The sequence below is a fragment of the Chlorocebus sabaeus genome, chromosome 16, assembly GCF_047675955.1.
Source record: "Chlorocebus sabaeus isolate Y175 chromosome 16, mChlSab1.0.hap1, whole genome shotgun sequence".
Lineage (NCBI taxonomy): Eukaryota > Metazoa > Chordata > Mammalia > Primates > Cercopithecidae > Chlorocebus > Chlorocebus sabaeus.
The window spans coordinates 67,993,187-68,011,235 of record NC_132919.1 but is presented as its reverse complement, the minus strand read 5'-3'; the positions used below and the strand labels follow the sequence as shown (position 1 = coordinate 68,011,235).

General features: G+C 46.7%; 1 protein-coding gene across 5 annotated transcripts in view; it reads right to left on the bottom strand.

Annotated features, from left to right (window-relative positions):
* Window positions 1-258: 258 nt before the first annotated feature.
* Window positions 259-18,049, bottom strand: part of MPP3 (MAGUK p55 scaffold protein 3) — a 32,279-nt gene continuing 14,488 nt past the window's right edge. For 2 of the 5 annotated variants that reach the window (XM_008012509.3, XM_008012506.3), the window contains 10 exons: window positions 17,191-17,255; window positions 15,808-15,828; window positions 15,171-15,212; window positions 13,355-13,519; window positions 13,169-13,249; window positions 12,927-13,064; window positions 10,312-10,405; window positions 10,003-10,111; window positions 8,469-8,591; window positions 259-1,326 (listed from right to left, as the gene is read on the bottom strand). In XM_008012509.3, the coding sequence (XP_008010700.2) occupies window positions 1,150-1,326; window positions 8,469-8,591; window positions 10,003-10,111; window positions 10,312-10,405; window positions 12,927-13,064; window positions 13,169-13,249; window positions 13,355-13,519; window positions 15,171-15,212; window positions 15,808-15,828; window positions 17,191-17,255 (1,015 nt within the window). In that variant the 3' untranslated portion in view covers window positions 259-1,149. Of the gene's footprint in view, window positions 1,327-8,468; window positions 8,592-8,612; window positions 8,811-10,002; window positions 10,112-10,311; window positions 10,406-12,926; window positions 13,065-13,168; window positions 13,250-13,354; window positions 13,520-15,170; window positions 15,213-15,807; window positions 15,829-17,190; window positions 17,256-18,049 lie in introns of those variants that run through there. The other 3 variants (XM_008012508.3, XM_008012507.3, XM_073005255.1) reach the window with 2 other exon arrangements.

The window sequence follows — 18,049 nt, the reverse complement described above, 5'->3', positions numbered from 1 at the left end:
TGGGCACATTATTTAAACTGTCTAAGCTTTATTTATTTATTTTTTTCTCATTTGTACAATGAGATAAGAATCCTACTTTATTGGCTTGGTGTATTTATCAGGGTAATGTATGTAAAGGCCTTAGCATAGCATCTAGCACAGAATAAAGACTGTTGTTGGCTATTAATAATAATAAAAAAATTCTCTGAGCGGCTAAGATATATCATGAATCCTGGGTGATAATCATTTTTGCTCAGAGACAACCCATTAGGCCCACACTCTGGGTCTACATACTTTTATTCTTGACAGAAATGGTTTACAGCGGCATAGCCATAGTTTTGACAGGGAGAGTCATTTGGTTTCCCAAGATCTAGCACAACAGGAACCCCTATGATCTCATGGCAGGGACTGGCTAGGACCAAGGCAACTGTCAGTAACAAAAGGAACAATGGATGGAATAGAACAAATCAAACAAAGCAAGGGCTCGATGTTAGGAATCCGAGGGTATTTAGAAACGGGAAAGGCAACCTTACATTCCTCGAGTCCCTGAAGGCACCACTGCAGTACAGAATAGTACAGTAATTCATGTTGATGGTGAAGTGTGCCTCAGCCTTCCAGAGACAATTTACGTATATTCACTATTTTAAAACAGGCAGAGACCCAATTTTCTATTACCAGGCAAGCACTTCAAAAAAAGGTTAAGATCAACATTTTAGTGCTTGAAGACAGGGGAATTTCAGTTACATGTAAAATCCCCTTAGATAAAACAAGTTAGCTTCCAAAAAAACTACTAAGCGTCACTATGTTTAAAATACTTAAATTAATTCTGCAAATCAGTACTGTATAAATTAACCACTATCACCTGCAAAAGACAGTGGCTATTTAACTTTGGTACAAAGAATCAGGGTCAGCTTGCCTGTGATACTTTAATGAATGAAATGTGTTGTTTTCTGATATGCCCCTTTCAAATCATGATCCAAAGCGGTGCAGTGAAAAAAAACAGACAAAAACCAACAACAAACAAGACTTCCCACTTAAACTCTTCTCGACGATGCAGTTTGTGGAGAATTATCCCCCTCTCTGCGCTCAAGATTCCTTGATGATAAAATGAGGGAGTCTGGACTAGTTGATCTTCAAGGTCCCATCCAGCTTGGATGTTCTGGGATAAAGTCACCTGACCCAACTAACAGGTACCCAGTGAGTGTCCTTGCTCAGCTTCTCTAAGACCACTTTGAGCTGGCTGTAGGCACCCTGGAGATCCTCCTTCACCAGCACGGCGTCTACCAGGTGCCCGTAATGCTGGTCTATGAAGGCGGCAGAAGCGGCCATCTCTTGCTGCTGCTCATCCTGCAAGGAAAGGGGTGGTAAAAGGAGCAACTGGGTTGTTCTCCTATAACAAACCTATAGCCTTTGTCTTGAGCAATGTTCCAACCTTTAACTTTTAAGTGATGAGTGGATGACTAGGTCTCACTGATAAACTAACCGTGTACACAAGAACAGAGCGCAGGGACAACATCACGTCAAACTTCAAAGAAAGTTAATGGCCAGTAGACACAATCACTGTTCAGTCATTCACTCACAGGATACCTCCTGAGGACCTATGACCTCAAAGCCATGATACGAAGTGCACTGGGAATGCTGATTCTATATCCGTGTATATATGTCAATATCACACTTCCTGCCTCAGAAGTACTTCCAAAGAAGTAGCAGTATTGTGCTGCATGGCATTTAGTACACAGGTTAAATAATTATAAGAAAGAACTATAAATAATAACTATATAAAAACAGAGCAAACATTTCTGCAATCAACTAGTGGAAGAAGAAATCATTCTAATGTCCTCCTGAAGACTCCTAAATTCAGAGTGTAGAACTAAATTCTTTTCATTTCCTCACACCAGAGCCAAACACTAGCACAGCAAAGTGGAGTTATTTAAGAAAGCACTGGACAATTCTAATCAAATTCCCCACGTCCTTATGGCAGCTGATCTTTTTAATCAGATTGCCTTCCTGACACCTAACATTAAGGTATAGGCAACAACTCCATCTTACCCAATGTGGGCACTGTTTGCATCTCCATTCAAAAGAACCTCTAATAAGTACCAGTTCGGGTGAGTAGTTGTCTGACAATCTGCCTGGTTTTGGAAAACAGGAAAGTGGCAGGCCCTTTCTAAGTAAAATTACAAAAAGAAATTTGTTGCTGACATTCACTCATTCCCCTTTTTAGTCCTCTGTCGCCGTCTCTCTGTTTCTAGGGGCTCGGTGTTTTCATGCTGCCACAGGGAAAGGGTGAGTTCTGTTCTCTCCCAAAGAGACGTACATTCCAAAATATTCCCCCGTCTTCTCTCTGTCACCAGTCAAAAGCCAATTCCTACTTTAGTGAGAGCATCTGAAATTTCAGGATTCGAGTCCTCAAGATCTAGGAAAAGGGTGTGGCATGCTACTTCAAAGACAGTTGAAACGTACTATCTAAGAAGGCTGAGATAATTTCTTCTCCTTTTCTCCTCCAGGAGGGAAAAAATTGGATTAAATTGGGAGACATTTCTCAATTCTATATTCCATATAGAATATTCTCGCAGGGCTACTGTCATACTCAGAAGCACTTCGCACTATCCCATAACTGCCCCCTGGCTCTTCAACCCCTCCTTCCCCACTACCTGACACACATCCATCCTATAGACCTGTCTGCTGCTTCCAGTTTCCCCTCCTCCAGGCACCCACATGGTTCATCCCGGAAGCATTTGGCTAGTTAAGAAATTAAAGAAGAAAAATTTTTACCACAAAGAACCACAATCTTCCTAATAAATATGTGCATCCGGAAAGAACTTAAGTAAATCTCTAATGGAGCAAAAACACGTGACATTTGCTTTGCAATCATAAATCCCCTGAACCCCTTTCCTGGCCTGTAAAGATGGAACTCGCCACCTGTGTCTTCAGCAAGAGTCACAGTCCCGAAGATCACATAGGAAAGATTCCCCCATGCTGTCCATCACCCCCAGGCTGGATTAGCTTTGCTGGGTCAGAAGCCAGAAGCCTCATTAACTTGTGGTCAGCAAGGAAACAGACAGAGGATGTTTTGGGTCCCCTGCCAGGAACTCAGGTGCCAGACAATGGACAGATATTTAACGTTACACACAACCCATGCCTTTGTGAGGAATTTCTCCAAATGTCATCTGGGGTCTGCCAACATACATCAAAACCACATGAAAGGCTGAGTGTTAAAAATGGAGTGCCTGGGCCCCATGCCAAACCCCCTAGGTCGGAATCTCTGGGAGTAGAACCGGGGACTCTGTGTTGAACAGCCTCACTGTGACCTTGCTGCCTACTCACAGCTGCAGGGTGGTGGAGCACGAACGGACCAGCTGCATTTCATCATCAGCCCACCTGCTTGGAATGCAGTATTCTGGTGGGCAATAAAAGAGATGATCCGATAGATGACAAAACCGGCCAGGCTGGAAGGACACTGGGAATAGAGTGCAGCTGCTTCTCTTGAAATAACAACCATGGGCCAGGGAGGGTTCTGACTCCTAGAAAGCTGGCACTGCTTGTGGACCTGATTATTTGGCAGAACTTTCCTTGAGTCCTAGCAAGCTGCCTCTTACTCTCCTAATGACTTCTTGACTCTTGGAAAAATGAGCCAGTTCCTCCCTGCTTATTCAATCCTGAAATATTTGCAAAACAAAACAAAGCCAATACAGTAAAACGAATGGGCAGATTGATCCTAAAATTCATATGGCAATGCAAAGGACCCAGAATAGCCAAAATAAGCTTGAAAAACCTGACCTCAAAACTTACTACAAAGCTAGTAATCGAAGCAAGACGGTGTGGTGCTGGCCTAACAATAGACATGTAGACCAGTGGAAAGGGACTGAGACTCCGGAAAGAAACCCTTACTTTTCTTGCCAATTGATTCTAGACAAGGGTGTCAAAATAATTAAATGAGAAAATAGTTTTTTCAACCAGTGATGCTGGGGTAACTGGCTATCCACATGCAAAGAATGAAGTTGGACCCCTACTTCACACAATCCACAGAAAACACAAAATAGATGACAGATCCAAATGTAACTGCTACAACTATAAATAATTTAAAAGAAAACAAAGGAGTAAATCTTTATGACCTTGGATTCAACAATGATTTCTTAGATACGATACCAAAAATATAAGCAACAAAAGAAAAAATACATTAGACTTTATCACATTTTAAAATGTTATGCCTCAAAGGACGCTATCAAGAAAGTAAGGGCCAGGCATGGTGCCTCCCAGCACTTTGGGAGGCCAAGGCAGGCAGATCACCCAAGGTCAGGAGTTTGAGACCAGCCTGGCCAACATGGTGAAACCCCATCTCACCTAAAAATACAAAAAAAATTAGCCGGGCGTGATGGCATGCGCCTGTAATCCCAGCTACTTGGAGGTTGAGGCAGGAGAATCACTTGAACCTGGGAGGCAGAGGTTTCAGTGAGCCAACACCGCACCATTGCACTCCAGCCTGGGCAACAAGAGCAAAACTCTGTCTCACAAAAAAAAAAAAGAAAGTGAAAAGACAACTCACAGAATGGGAAAAAATATTCGCAAATCATGCATCTGACAAAGGACTTGTATCCAAAATAGATAAAGAATTCTTACAACTCAATAATAAGAAATGGACATTTAAAAATGGACAAAGTATTTGAATAGACATTTCTCCAAGAAAGATATAAAAATGGCCAATAAACACATGAAAAGATGCTCAGCTTCACTGATGATTAGAGAAATGCAAATCAAAACCACAATGAGATACCACTTCACACCTACTAGTAGTGCTATGATTAAAAAGACAGACAATAACAAGGGCTGGCGAGGATGTGGAGAAATGGGAACTCTTGAATGCTGCTGCTGGGAATGTAAAATGGTACAGCTGCCATGGTAGAGTCTGGCAGTTCCCCCAGATGTTAAACATAGAGCTGCCCTATGACCCAGCAATTCCATGCCAAGGTATACACCCAAGAGAAATGAAAACATATGTTCACACAAAAACTTGTATATGAATATTCATAACATGATTCATAATAGCTGAAAATCCATAAATGTCCATTAATTGATAAATGGGTAAACAAAATGTGGTACTCTATACAATGGAATATGATTCAGCCATTAAAAAAAAAGAATGAAGTACTGATACATGAATGAACCTTAAAAACACTATACTAAGTGAAAAAAGCCAGATACAAAAGGTCTTATATTGCATGAATCCATTTATATGAAATGTTTAGAATAGACAAATTTATAGTGACCGTAGATTAGCAGTTGCCTGTGGCTAGGAAGGGACTGGAGGAAAACATAATGGGATAATGGGAAATTCTAATGGGCTCAAGGTTTCTTTCTGAGGTGATGAAAATGCTCTTAAATTGACTGTGGTAGTTGCAACAACTCTGTGAATACATCATTGAATTATATGCTTTAAATGGGTGAATTGTACAGTATGTAAATTTTATCTCAATAAAGCTGTTAACTCCCCCTCCAAAAAACACACAGTAAACACAAAAAACAAAAATTAGTTAAGAGCCCACTATTCAGGGAGAATTGCCTTTAGCATTTTAGTGTATTTTGTGTGTAACACAAAATTAGAATCCTGATTTTTTTATTTTCTGATTTATTTTTTCTTGTATTTAGCTATGTCATCAAATATTCCTCCAACACATGGCTTTTATGTATTTAGTTAGTTATTATTTTTTTTGAGACAGAGTCTTACTTCGTCGCCCAGGCTGGAGTACAGTGGCACGATCTCAGTTCACTGAAAACTCTGCCTCCCAGGTTCAAGCAATTGTCCTGCCTCAGCCTCCCAAGTAGCTGGAATTACAGACGCCTGCCACCATGCCCAGCTAATTTTTGTATTTTTAGTAGTGACAGGGTTTCACCATGTTGGCGAGGCTGATCTCAAACTCCTGACCTCTGGTGATCCACCCACCTAGGCCTCCCAAAGTGCTGGGATTACAGGCGTGAGCCACCACATCCGGCCCCAACATATGGCTTTTAACTGGCTACAGTAATATTTCAATACATCCCGTAAGTGTCATGTAATGGAGTATATTGAACTGAGTCCTGATAGTGAACATTTAGGTTGTCTCTGATTTTTTTGTTATGTGATGGGCATACTGTACATTTCCGTTTTTTGTTTTTGAGATGGAGTTTCGCTCTTGTTGCCCAGGCTGGAGTGCAATGGTGCAATCTTGGCTCATTGCAACCTCCGCCTCCAAGTTCAAGCAATTCTCCTGCCTCAGCCTCGCAAATAGCTGGGATTACAGGCATGTGCCACCATGCCCAGCTAATTTTTTGTATTTAGTAGAGATGGGGTTTCACCGTGTTGGTCAGGTTGGTCTCAAACTCCTGACCTCAGGTGATCCACCCGCCTTGGCCCTCCAAAGTGTTGGGATTACAGGTGTGAGCCATTGCACCCAGTCAATACTGTATGTTTCTAAATGATTCTAAACTTAAGCTGATACTCCCCTTAGAGTTTCTTGTGTGTGTGTGTGTTTTTTTTTAGACAGAGTCTTGCTCTCTTGCCCAGGCTAGAGTGTGCAGTGGCGTGATTTCGGCTCACTGCAGTCTCTGCCTCCTGGGTTCAAGTGTTTCTCCTGTCTCATCCTCCTGAATAGCTGGGATTACAGGCATGCGCCAACATACCTGGTGTAATACACAAAATAATTTTTGTATTTTTAGTATGAGACGGGGTTTTGCCATTTTGACCAGGCTGCTCTCAAACTCCTGACCTTAGGTGATCCGCCTGCTTCGGCCTCCCAAAGTGCTGGGATTATAGGTGTAAGCCACCATGCCAGCCTCCCCCTTAGAGTTTCTAAAGGAGAAAATTTTTCTTTTTTTTCCTTTTTTTTTTTTTGAGACAGTCTCACTCTGTCACACAGGCTGGAAGGCAGTGGCATGGTCATGGCTCACTGCAGCCTTGACCTATTAGGCTCAAGTGATCCTCCCACTCCCATCTCAGTCTCCTGAGTGGCTAGGACTATAGGTGTGTGCCACCACACCTGGCTAATTTTTGTAATGTTTTTGTAGAGACAGGGTTTCACCAAGTTGCCCAGGCTGGTTTTGAATTCCTGGGCTCAAGCAATCTGCCCACATCAGCCTCCCAAATTGCTGAGATACAGGTGTGAGCCACCGTACCTGGCCAAGGAGAGAATTTCTAATGTTCCTTGTATGTATGCCATTCTAAATAATTTATTGAGACCAGGTATGGTGGCTCACACCTGTAATCCCGACACTTTGGGAAGCTGAGGCAGGAGGATCACTTGAGGCCAGGAGTTTGAGACCACCCTGGGCAGCACAGAGACACCCTGTCTCTGTAATTTTTTTTTTTAATTGGCTGGGTGTTGGTGGTACATGCCTGTAGTCCCAGCTACTTAGGAAGCTGAGGAAGGAAGACTGCTTGAGCCCAGGAGTTCAAGGCTGCAGTGAGCCATGATTATACCTCTGCACTCCAGTCTGGGCAATACAGCAAGATCCTGTCCTAAAAAAAATAAAAGGCCAGGCACAGTGGCTTACACCTGTAATCCCAGCACTTTGGGAGGCCAAGGTGGGAGGATCACTCGAGCTCAGGAGTTCAAGACCAGCCTGGACAACATAGTGAGTCCCTGTCTTTAAAAATAAAAAATAAAATAAAAAATCTATCAATGTGGACAGTTAAAACTGAGAATCAGTATGAACTAGGATTGCATTAAAATCTTGACTTGGAGGGAGCTTCCTGACCAAGGGGAAGGATCCGAGAAGGCCTCCTTCAGATGAAACCAGCTATATAGGACAGCAAACAAAGTCTATTCTGGGACTGAGTTGCTTCTGACTGCCCCCACCACCCATAATAACTTCCAGCTCATTCTGCTGACTCACCCTGTTAAGAACCAAAAAAGATGAGTCATCAAGTCCATACCTCCTAGAAGAACTCTGTCAAATATTTAGGTTTTGGGTGAGGGTTTCGCCATCCTGACATAGACTGGGCTGAACAAAGAATCTATGACAGTGAAACAGAGGTTCATTTAGGAGACATCAGATGATCTCATCCACGAGTTTTAGAAATCCTTTCCTTCATTGATGATTCAAACTGGTTTGAAAGCAGTGATAATGACCTTGTTAGTTGGGATTTCAATTAAAAATACGTGGGTTTGGCCTAGGAATGTAGTTTGATGAGTGTAGTCTGTCACACTCACGTGAGGTCCCTGACAGGTGTCATATTTTGGGGGAGGGTGCTTATGTGAGGGAGTGGAGGGGTGTGAGCCCGGGAAAAGCCACCTGCCTGGTTTGGGAGGCACTTCCAGCTGTTCACCTTGAGCCTTCTGGCCATGCAATCATCTTCTCTTAAGTTTTTCAATAGGCAAAATGGAAAGACAATCACGTGCAGAAGGTGCATCCCGCATCCCTCTTCAGTTGCAAGCACCCTGATGCAGCTAGAAGCATTCCTGTAACAGCCTCCCTTAGGCCTTCAGAAAAGAAACAATCCACTTTAAACTTACAAATGGGGCTGCCGTGTCCTCACAAGCTGGGGACATAGGTGGTGTCTTTCTTTTTTCCTGAATTGCAGGCTTTACAAATATAATATAGGGTTTAAATTCTGAGGTCCTCAGTTGTTTCAGTGCCTGAGAAAGAAAGTTCAGGAATATTATATACTTTTGAAGTGTTTTATTGTGAAATATGCTTTTGAAAACTCAACGTGTGCTTCAGTCCCATAACCCCAACAGCAAAGGTCCTGGTTACATGGGTCCCATAACAATGGACTTCAATGGGGCAGACCAGCTGCTCCTTTTCTCGTCCTTCACTTCGACATTGAACTCAGCGGGGCCCTGAAGTCACACTCACTGCAAATAGAAGGTTCCTAAGCCCTAGCTCAGAGAGAGTTGCTGTCTCTCTTAGCTCTGACCCTTCTGGCTATAATTAACCTTCTTAGGCTCCTCTCCACCTTCTATTTCTGATGGGTGAGGACGCAGGAGTCAGTGTGTATCTATTTAGTCAAATGTCATCAATTGGACTACACTATTACCAAATTTGTGCTATTACATCTCCTCTTGGTATTCAAAGAAGAAAACGTTCGCAAAGCAAATGAGATTACCAAACAGATCACTTAAACTGTAGACTGTAGAACTGTACTCTTGATTAATGCATTTTATCTAGAATGTAAGGGCTCCACTTGGAAACACTAAGTATTAAACTGCTATATGCATTATCTGCACCCTTGATCAATAAAGTGATCAATAAAATTACTTTTCAAAGAAATTTTTGAAACTCAGACTTCTAATTTTGATTACTAACTCCCTGTAAGTCCAAATGAGTGAGCGTTTTCCTTTGTAGGCATAACGTGCTTTTTGGAATATGTTTCAAGCAAACTTCTTTAAAATAAAGCCTACAGTTTATATCGTAAAATCAGAGATCTGTTTCTATAGAGGGGGAAAAAAATCCCAGATTGAGTTCAAAGCTTGGAAGTTTTTCTAAAAGACAAGGTTAAAAAGATGGTTAAGCCCCTGATGAGCCCACAGCATGCTGGGTGTGCAGGAGTGGAAATGTTTTTGAAGCACTTCACAGGGCCATGTCTCCCTCCCTCTTTTTCCCCTTTAAACTGCTCTCCTCACTGCCTCCCTGAGTGGTTCTCTAAGCCACTGACTCCACCTGCCTTGGTTGGGGAGGGGGAGGCCTGGCACCGAGAGCTCAGCCCCAGCTTCACCTGGGTACTGACATCTAATTCTCTGGCACATGGCAATGGCCAGTCAGCGCCACCAACTATAGCATGATCTGTTCCATGCAGGGGTTACTAGCCTGGGTCTGTGGCCACCAGAGTGTCCACAAGCTCCCTACAATTAATGCAGCATTTGTGGACAGAGGGGCATGTTTTCGGGTACAAGGCTTTCATTTGATTCTCAAAGGAAGACCCAAAGAAATTGAAATTAGTGTTCCAGACTAAAAATTCCTTAGGCTGAGGTTGTGTTGTATAAAACGTACAATCCCCTAGTTATAAATTCCATTAACCAGAAATGGCCAGCAGGCCCAGGAACTCACTTCCGGCTCCACATCCACCAAACAAACTTTGTTTTTGGCCATAACAGCCTGAATGGCCTCCAGGCTGGTTCCATAGAAATTTTCCTTATATTCACCATGTTCCAGGAACCTAAAACACCACCAAAGGGGAAAAGACTTTAAGTTCCTCAGCTTTCCTAAATTAGCAAAGGAAAGGGGACCTCCCAACATGACTTCTCTCCCGCTTCCCCCATCCTTTCTGGGAGCCCTCCCGGGAGCTCCAGTGGAATACAGGTAGACACAAAAAGACGCAGCTGCCTAGAAGGCCAACTGGCCCATCAAGCAACGTACTTGTTGTGATGTAAGTCGGCCTCAAATGCTTGCTTAGACACAAAGTGATATTCCACTCCTTCCTTCTCATGGCTCTTTCGGGGCCTGGTGGTATCTTTTAAAGAAAGAAGGAAAGCTGGGCAAAGAGATGTCACATCACAGCACGTGGGGATAGCAGCAGGCTTAGGCACTCATTTGGGAGTTGGCTGCTGCTGTGTCTAAACCAAGCACTTCTACCTCATCGCATGTCCCTGTATCAGGCACTGTGCCTTTCCAGGCAGGTGTATCACTGATTCACACAACAACTCTTCCATGTAGGCAAAAGGAGGCTTTTCCTTTTGCAGCTGAGAAAACTGAGGCACAGTGAGGCTCGGCGCTGTGCACAGTGACACACAACCAGTAGAGCACACAGCCAGAATTGGTCTCTCTGCCAAATGCCCAGCTTAAACCCTTAACCACTCTGCTGACTGACTCCCTGATGCTGTGGCTTTTTTTTTTTTTTGAGACAGAGTTTTGCTCATTCCCCAGGCTGCAGCGCAATGGCATGATTTCAGCTCACTGCAACCTCTGCCTCCCCAATTCAAGCAATTCTCCTGCCTCAGCCTCCCGAGTAGCTGGGATTACAGACATGCACCACCACACCCGGCTAATTTTGTATTTTTAGTAGAGACGAGGTTTCTCCACATTGGTCAGGCTGGTCTCGAACTCCCAACCTCAGGTGATCCACCCGCCTCAGCCTCCCAAAGTGCCGAGATTATAGGCGTGAGCCACTGTGCCCAGCAGATGCTGTGGCTTTTGAAGAATCACTTAAGAGACCCCTAGGTCCTAACTTTTAATTCTTCAATGTTTTTTGTTTTTTGAGAGCAAAGGAGCTACATATACATTTGACCCTGATGTATGCTTTTAATTCTTTAGTCAATTAGTTCTCATCTCCAGAAGAAGGAGACAGGAAGACAGACCGTCCCTATACGGATTGGATGTGTTTCAGCAAGGCTGGCTCTCAAACAAAAATGTTAAAACACATGGTGTTTTCTCATTGATTTCCATAACAGAATTGGGATGCACACTTCTGAGGAAAATCAGGTCTTCCACAGAACAAGGGCACACACAAAGCCACACACACGGCATTTTCCAAAAGATAAAATGGGATCTTGGGGCGCTGTGTCTTCTGGCCCATGGGAACCATCCAGGGGATGCCCTGTGTCCTATCTGTGGCATCTTAGTCCAACCTCTGGTAGAGCTGCTAGGGTCACTTTTCCAACCACATCATCCCCCTGCTTAAAAACTTTTATTTATCTATGCATTACATTCTAAACACCCTAGCTGAATATATGAGACCTGCATGATCTGCCCAACCTCTCAGCTCCATTTTCCAGCACATCATCCACACTAATCTCCCCAGTCCCTAACACTGCTCTGTCCCTTCACACATGTTGTTTCCTCTGTACGGAGAACTATTCCTTTCTCTTCTGCCTGGAAAACTCCTATTTACACTTCAAAACCCAGCATAAAAGTCACTGCCTCTGGGAAGGCTTCCTTGACTCCTCCAGTTTCTAAAACCAAGGAGGAAAGTCTCCTATCTGTGGAATGCCTAGAAGCAGGTGGGCCTGACCATCCAGGTACCTCTTCCCCAGGGGATGGATCCAGGGGGTTCGGAACAATCAGTGTGTTAGCAACCTCTGCATGTCCTGTTTCAGTCCCCCTGAAACTTGGAAGGCTGTGGCTCCCTGAAGCCCTCCAGGTTCATCACAGGTGTCCTGCCAGAATGGCCTCCCCAGTGCCACCACCTCCCCCACATCCCTACCACTTCAGACTGGGCTCTGGAAGACAGCTCTGACAACAGACTAGGTGCTGGGCCCAGGGACAGCAGTGTGATCAAAGTAAGGCTTCGTGGCTGCTCTGCCCCAGAACACTCTGAGGAGGCCCCACTACCACTGCCACAGCACCCCTCTCAGTAGCCACCAGGCATTCATACTGCATCCCTCTGAGGCCAGGGGGAATGAGAGTGAGTCCCAGAAAGGAAAGGGGCAGCCAAGGGCATGAAGTAGCAGGCAGCAGGTGAGAGGCCATTGTGTACCCTCATTAAGAACATGACTGGGGCAGGCTGCCTGGGTTTGAATCTTGGTTCCACCACTTACCAACTGTGTGACATTGGACAAGTTAGTTAACCTCTCTGACCCTCACTGTCTTCCTCTGCCATACAAGATAATAACAATCTCTCTTCTCAGGGGTACTGGGAGGGCTGACCCAGGGGACTGCACATAAAAGCTCTTGGCATATTACCTGGCACCTTCATTCTCCTCCTCCTCATCCTCCTTATCACATTCAGAACCAGGATCCTCTGCCCACTGGAGCCTGACATCCCAGGGTGACCCTAGCAGCAGCAAGCCCCAGGAATTGGCAGGGGAGGAATGTACCCAGCCACCCTGACAAACTGGAATCTGGCTATGAGGGAGTGCCAAGAAATACCACTCACAGGGTTCTGTGGCTTCTCTGACCTGCCCTCTCATCCAAGCAGAGGGCAGGGGCCATCGGAGTCAAAATTCACTGTGATGAGGAGGAATGCCCCCTACTGTGGAGGCCCTTTGGTGTCAGGTTGAGGCTGCCACTTTGCCTACAATGTGCTCTGGACTCACCTCCCACCCCAGGCAGGAACCATGCAAGTGGTCCTCCAGCTTCTGCCTCAGAGGGTCTCAGAGGACTACTGAGAGTGGATTTCTTCCCATCATTCCTTTGTCCCATAATTTGCCAATAGCAGGCAATGCCTGGTGATCCTTTAAACCCAAAGTAAGGATTTGGATGAATCTGGGAAGTTAAGTCCCCATGAAGTATTTGTGTGTGTGCAGACAAACACACACCCCCACATGGGCCCTCTTACGTGGAACAGCGACACCAAAGTGCTGTGGGTTCTCGGCCACCACCTTTTGCTTCAGCTCGTGCAGTCGGGCTCCCAGAGACCCTGGGAAACAAGAGGAAGGCTGACCAGGGTCCCTGCTGAGCTCCCTCCCCACCTGCTCCAGGGAGGAAACCAGATCACTTCCTGGAAACCCAGGATGGCACCTACCGATCAGAACCACCAGGCGGGGCCGCTCTCCGGGCTGGTGTTGGTACCTGGCCACCTCCTCGTAAGTCAGCAGCTCTGGAGACTCAGCTCCGGAGGACATCTTCCCTTCCTGGGAGCCACCCAGTCTCTCCCTACAGCCCAGCCGGAAACTCCTCCGAAGACCAGCTTGGAAGGAGGGGCAGAGGGACACCATGGCATTTGTCTCAGAATCTCCCAGAAGAGACTGTTTCCACCTGGCCAGACCTGGAGATGGGACTGAGTCCCACTGACTTCTCCCAACCTCCTCCTGCTACTGGAAGAGGTTGTTCGGGAAACACAATGGTAAGATGAAAGGGTGACCCCTGCATTCACAAACTAGGGCTGAAGGTCACTGTTTTACTTGGCATGTGACTGACTTTGGACAAGTCCCTTCATCTCTCTGAGCCTCAATTTCCTTATCTGTGGAATTAGGACATGAATCTACAAATACCATGTGTGGTCCTAGATCGGATCCTGGACCAAGGGAAAATGCCATAAAGGACATGATGTGGACAACTGATAACATTTAAATAACAGCATATAATAGATTTGGATGCATTTTAAATTCTCAGAATTTGATCATTGCCCTGAGGAAGTCCTTGGCCTTGGGAAATACATGCTGAGAGATTTAGTGGGAAAGGGACATGATGTCTACAACTAAGTCTCATATGACTCAGGAAAAAAAAATGCAGAGATGTGGGAAAGGAAATTGAGCAAACACAGCAAAGGAGCAACAACTGGTGAATCTGGCTGTGGAGTATATGGGAGTTCTTTATATAATTCTTACACCTTTTCAGTGAGTTTGAAATTACTTCAAAATAAAAGCTAAGGGGCTGGGTGCAGTGGCTCATGCCTGTATCCCAGCACTTTGGGAGGCCGAGGCAGGTGGATCACTTGATCCCAGGAGTTCACGACCAGCTGGGCAACATGGTGAAACCCTGTCTCTACAAAAAATACAAAAATTAGCCAGGTGTAGTGGCATGCACCTGTAGTCCCAGCTACTAGGGACGCTGAGATGGAAGGATCGCTTGAGCCTGGGAGGCTGAGGCTGCAGTGATTTGTGATCACACCACTGCACTCCAGTGTGGGTAACAGAGCAAGACCATTTCTCAAAAAATAAAGAAAAATAGAAAAAGTTTAAAAACTTTTTGGAAAGGAGGATTGCTTGAAGCTAGGAGCTTGAAACCAGCTTGGGTAATATAGAGACCCCCCACCTCTACAAAAAAAAAAATTTTTATTCAGCTGGGCATGGTGTCAGGTGCCTGCAGTCCCAGCTACTCAGGAGGCTGAGGTGGGAGGATTGTTTGAGTCTAGGATATTGAGTCTACTGCAAGCTGCAATGTCACTACTGTACTCCAGCGTGAGTGACAGAGCAAGGCCCTGTCTCTAAAAAATAACCAAAAAACAAAAAAAAATTTTTTTGCCTATCTCTAAGACCTTTGAAAAAACTGACGAAAGTAAAAGAAGTGAAAAGGGGCTCTGGAGAGCCGTAAACACCCCTCACTGTGTGGTGGTGGTGTTAACATTGAATAAACTCCAATTGCGATGATGGTGATAACAGAATTGGTATCAATGTAGGGGTGTGTGCCCCATGGCTGGGTAAAAGTTGGGTGGGGACTCAATGCCTGGGCAGGCTCAGCTCCCGCTCAGGCTGAGAGAACTGAGGAGAGATGGGGTCCCACAGGCTCTGCTGCTCCAGGACTCCTGGGGCTCACATCACCCTGCTTTGACCTCTCCCTGCCTCTGGAGCCTGGGGTGGGGCAGGCTGTGCATGTGGGTGTCAGGGGGAGCTACTTACCCACATACTGCCCTTTGAGGTAGCCCTCACAGTCACAGGCCTCTGGGAAGCAAAAGAGGGAAGGAAGCCAGTGAGTCCCGCCAGACACATCTGGCCCAGGGGACCCAGCCCCTGGATGGCCGGGCAGGAAGAGCCCCCTGGGATGGTGTCTCATGGGGAGCTCAGGGGAAATCTCATGTCCTGGACACCCCAAGAAAGCAAGGTCTTCTGTTTTGCTCAGTTCTCCATGCTTCGGCCCCTAACAGCCTTTCCAGGCCCTGAGGGGGATTCTAGGCCAGCAGGCCTCCCCAGTCCCTGAGTGTGAGCAGTGTGAATAAGGAGGAATTCACTCCTGCCTGCCCTGCCCTCCCACCCCTTGTCTCCTACCCAGCCCCATCACAGCACAGCTGAGTCCTGGAAAGGCTGGGCCCTGCATGTCAGGAGGGCAGGGAGGGGCCCCAAGGCCTTGAACCCTGTCCCCACCAACTCTGCCTGCCTCAAGAAACAGCCCAGTCTGGCTGGCAGAGCAGGAAGAGGTGTGCAGACAGCGGGAGGGGCACAGCTGCCCACATGGGGAAAGAACGCGAGTCCCTCAGGCCCCAAACGTTCCATGGAAAAGGGGCCGCGCCTGTGGACAGCGGAAAGATACCGGGCCTACCTTTGTCACAAGGCTGATCATCTGCGGTTTGCACAAAAGACAGACGGAACAGCGTTAGTGGAGGGAAGCAGGGACCCTGCGGCTGAGAGCAGCCACGGCCTGGGTGCCTGAGGAGCCCGCCATCTGGCCTCTCTCCCTTTCCTCCAGTAAACCTGTGATCTGAGCTGTGGTACATTATTAAACCCCAAGACCTGCTCTAATTAGTCTTCTTGTGTGTGTCTCATTAGCAGCCCAGAGAAAGCCAGCTCGTCAGTGGCGCAGCAGCCTCAAGGCCACTGCACTCAGTGGCCCTTCTAACCTGACAGCAAGTCTGGAAAAGTGGCCATTGTCAGGGGCCCAGGGAACAGCTTACTCTAGGATCCTGCAGGGGGAATAGGACCCACTCTCTCTTTTCTGGGGTTGGAGTCCGGCCCTGGAAAACATAGATGCCTGAGGGTGGAGCGGGGTGGAGCAGAGCCGCAGGCCATCTGTGTTCTGGTCACCTGGCACCTGCTCAGGCCACTCACTCGGTTACAAGTCTGCCCTCTAGTACCGGTGAGACCATGCCCTGGAAAAGCTTCCTCTCTACACGGGGCCCTACCCTGGGGCTCTGATCACAGGCCTTCAGAAAATGTGACCCCACCTCTGCTCGCTTCACCTTGTGACCCTACATATTCCCAGCTTAGAAAAGATACCTGACTCTACTGACTTCATAGCGTTCCAAGAAGTAGGTGGACGTGTTTTCTAAAGTGTAAAGGGCTACACGGTGTAGAGTTGCCAGATAAAGCGCAGGACACCCACTCAAACTTGAATTTCAAATAAACAAGAAGTAACTTCTCAGTGTAAGTATGTCCCAAATATTGCACAGGACATACTTCTACTATAATAAAAACTAAATAAAAACATACTTATGCTATAAATCAATCTGTCATCTATCTGAAATTCAAGCTTCAACTGGGCATCCTTTATTTGTATTTGCCCAGTCTGGCAGTCTGGCAGCCCTACTAGAGGCACCGGGTCACACACGGCCTTCTCCATTCCCTTCCAACGCCACTGCTTCTTCCATTTTCAGGGTCAGAGAGCCCTTGGGAATCTAACGAAAGCTGTAGATCCTCACACGCACATGCATACGCGCGTGAACACACACACACACGTCTGCACATCAGTTTGGGAAAGTTGTTAATATATCCTCCAGCATCATCTATGGACTCCAAATATACAAGCTCCTCTCCAGTGACTCCAGCCACCTCCTACTTCCCACCCCCTCCTTCCTCTGGAGTCCATGAGCTCAGACAAGACCCCTGATGCCCCCTCCAGCCCACTGCCTGCTTCTTCCCAGCCTGAATCCTTCCTCATCCTAACCCCGGGCCCTCCCCGGAGTGCCATCCCTGACAATCTACTCACAGGGGGGCTTCTTGAGGCTCTGGGGGCTCGGCAGGGTGCCCGCGGCTCTCCGGTAGCTTAGTCGTCTGCAGGGACACAAGGGAATGGGTGGGCCCGTGAGCTGGGCCAGAGAATCATTTGAAAGGAACTTTCTGGAAAACTTGGGAAACCAAGGCCTGGATCCCACAGGTGGGCACACACTGGACACTCTGAGGGCCTCCTGCTTCGCACTAAGTTCCAACGAAGGGAACACTTTCACAGGGCTCACTGGTTCGTCAGGAGGAAGAAACTGAGTCTCTAAGTCCAGAAATAGCTCATCCAGCTCAAGATGGCCACACAGGGATCCAGCCCAGTGTACGATCCTCAGCTGGTCATTACTCCCCTATGGCCAATTTCCAAGGAGAGGCGGCCCCTTCTCTACTCTCCAGCCTCCCCATCTCTGAGGGAGCTGGGAAATAGCAGAATGACTCCCAAGAGAGGCTGAGGACAGAAGTGACCCTAATTTCACACCCTCCCCTCAGTGGAAGGCTCAGCCCGGGCAGACTGTCCAATGTGGCTGTCAGTGGAGAGGTGAGGCTCTCAGAGGTGTCCAGATTCCCACATTGAAATGCAGCCGAAGGGTTGGGTATGGCGGCTCACACCTGTAATCCCAGCACTTTGGGAAGCCGAGGTGGCAGGATCACTTGAGGTCAGGAGTTCAAGACCAGCCTGGCCAACATGGTGAAAAAATACAAAAAGTAGCTTGGCATGATGGTGCACGTCTGTAATCCCAGCTCCTCGGGAGGCTGAGGCAGGAGAATCACTTGAACCCGGGAGGCGGAGGTTGCAGTGACCTGAGATCGCACCACTGCACTCCAGCCAAGGGGATAGAGTGAAACTA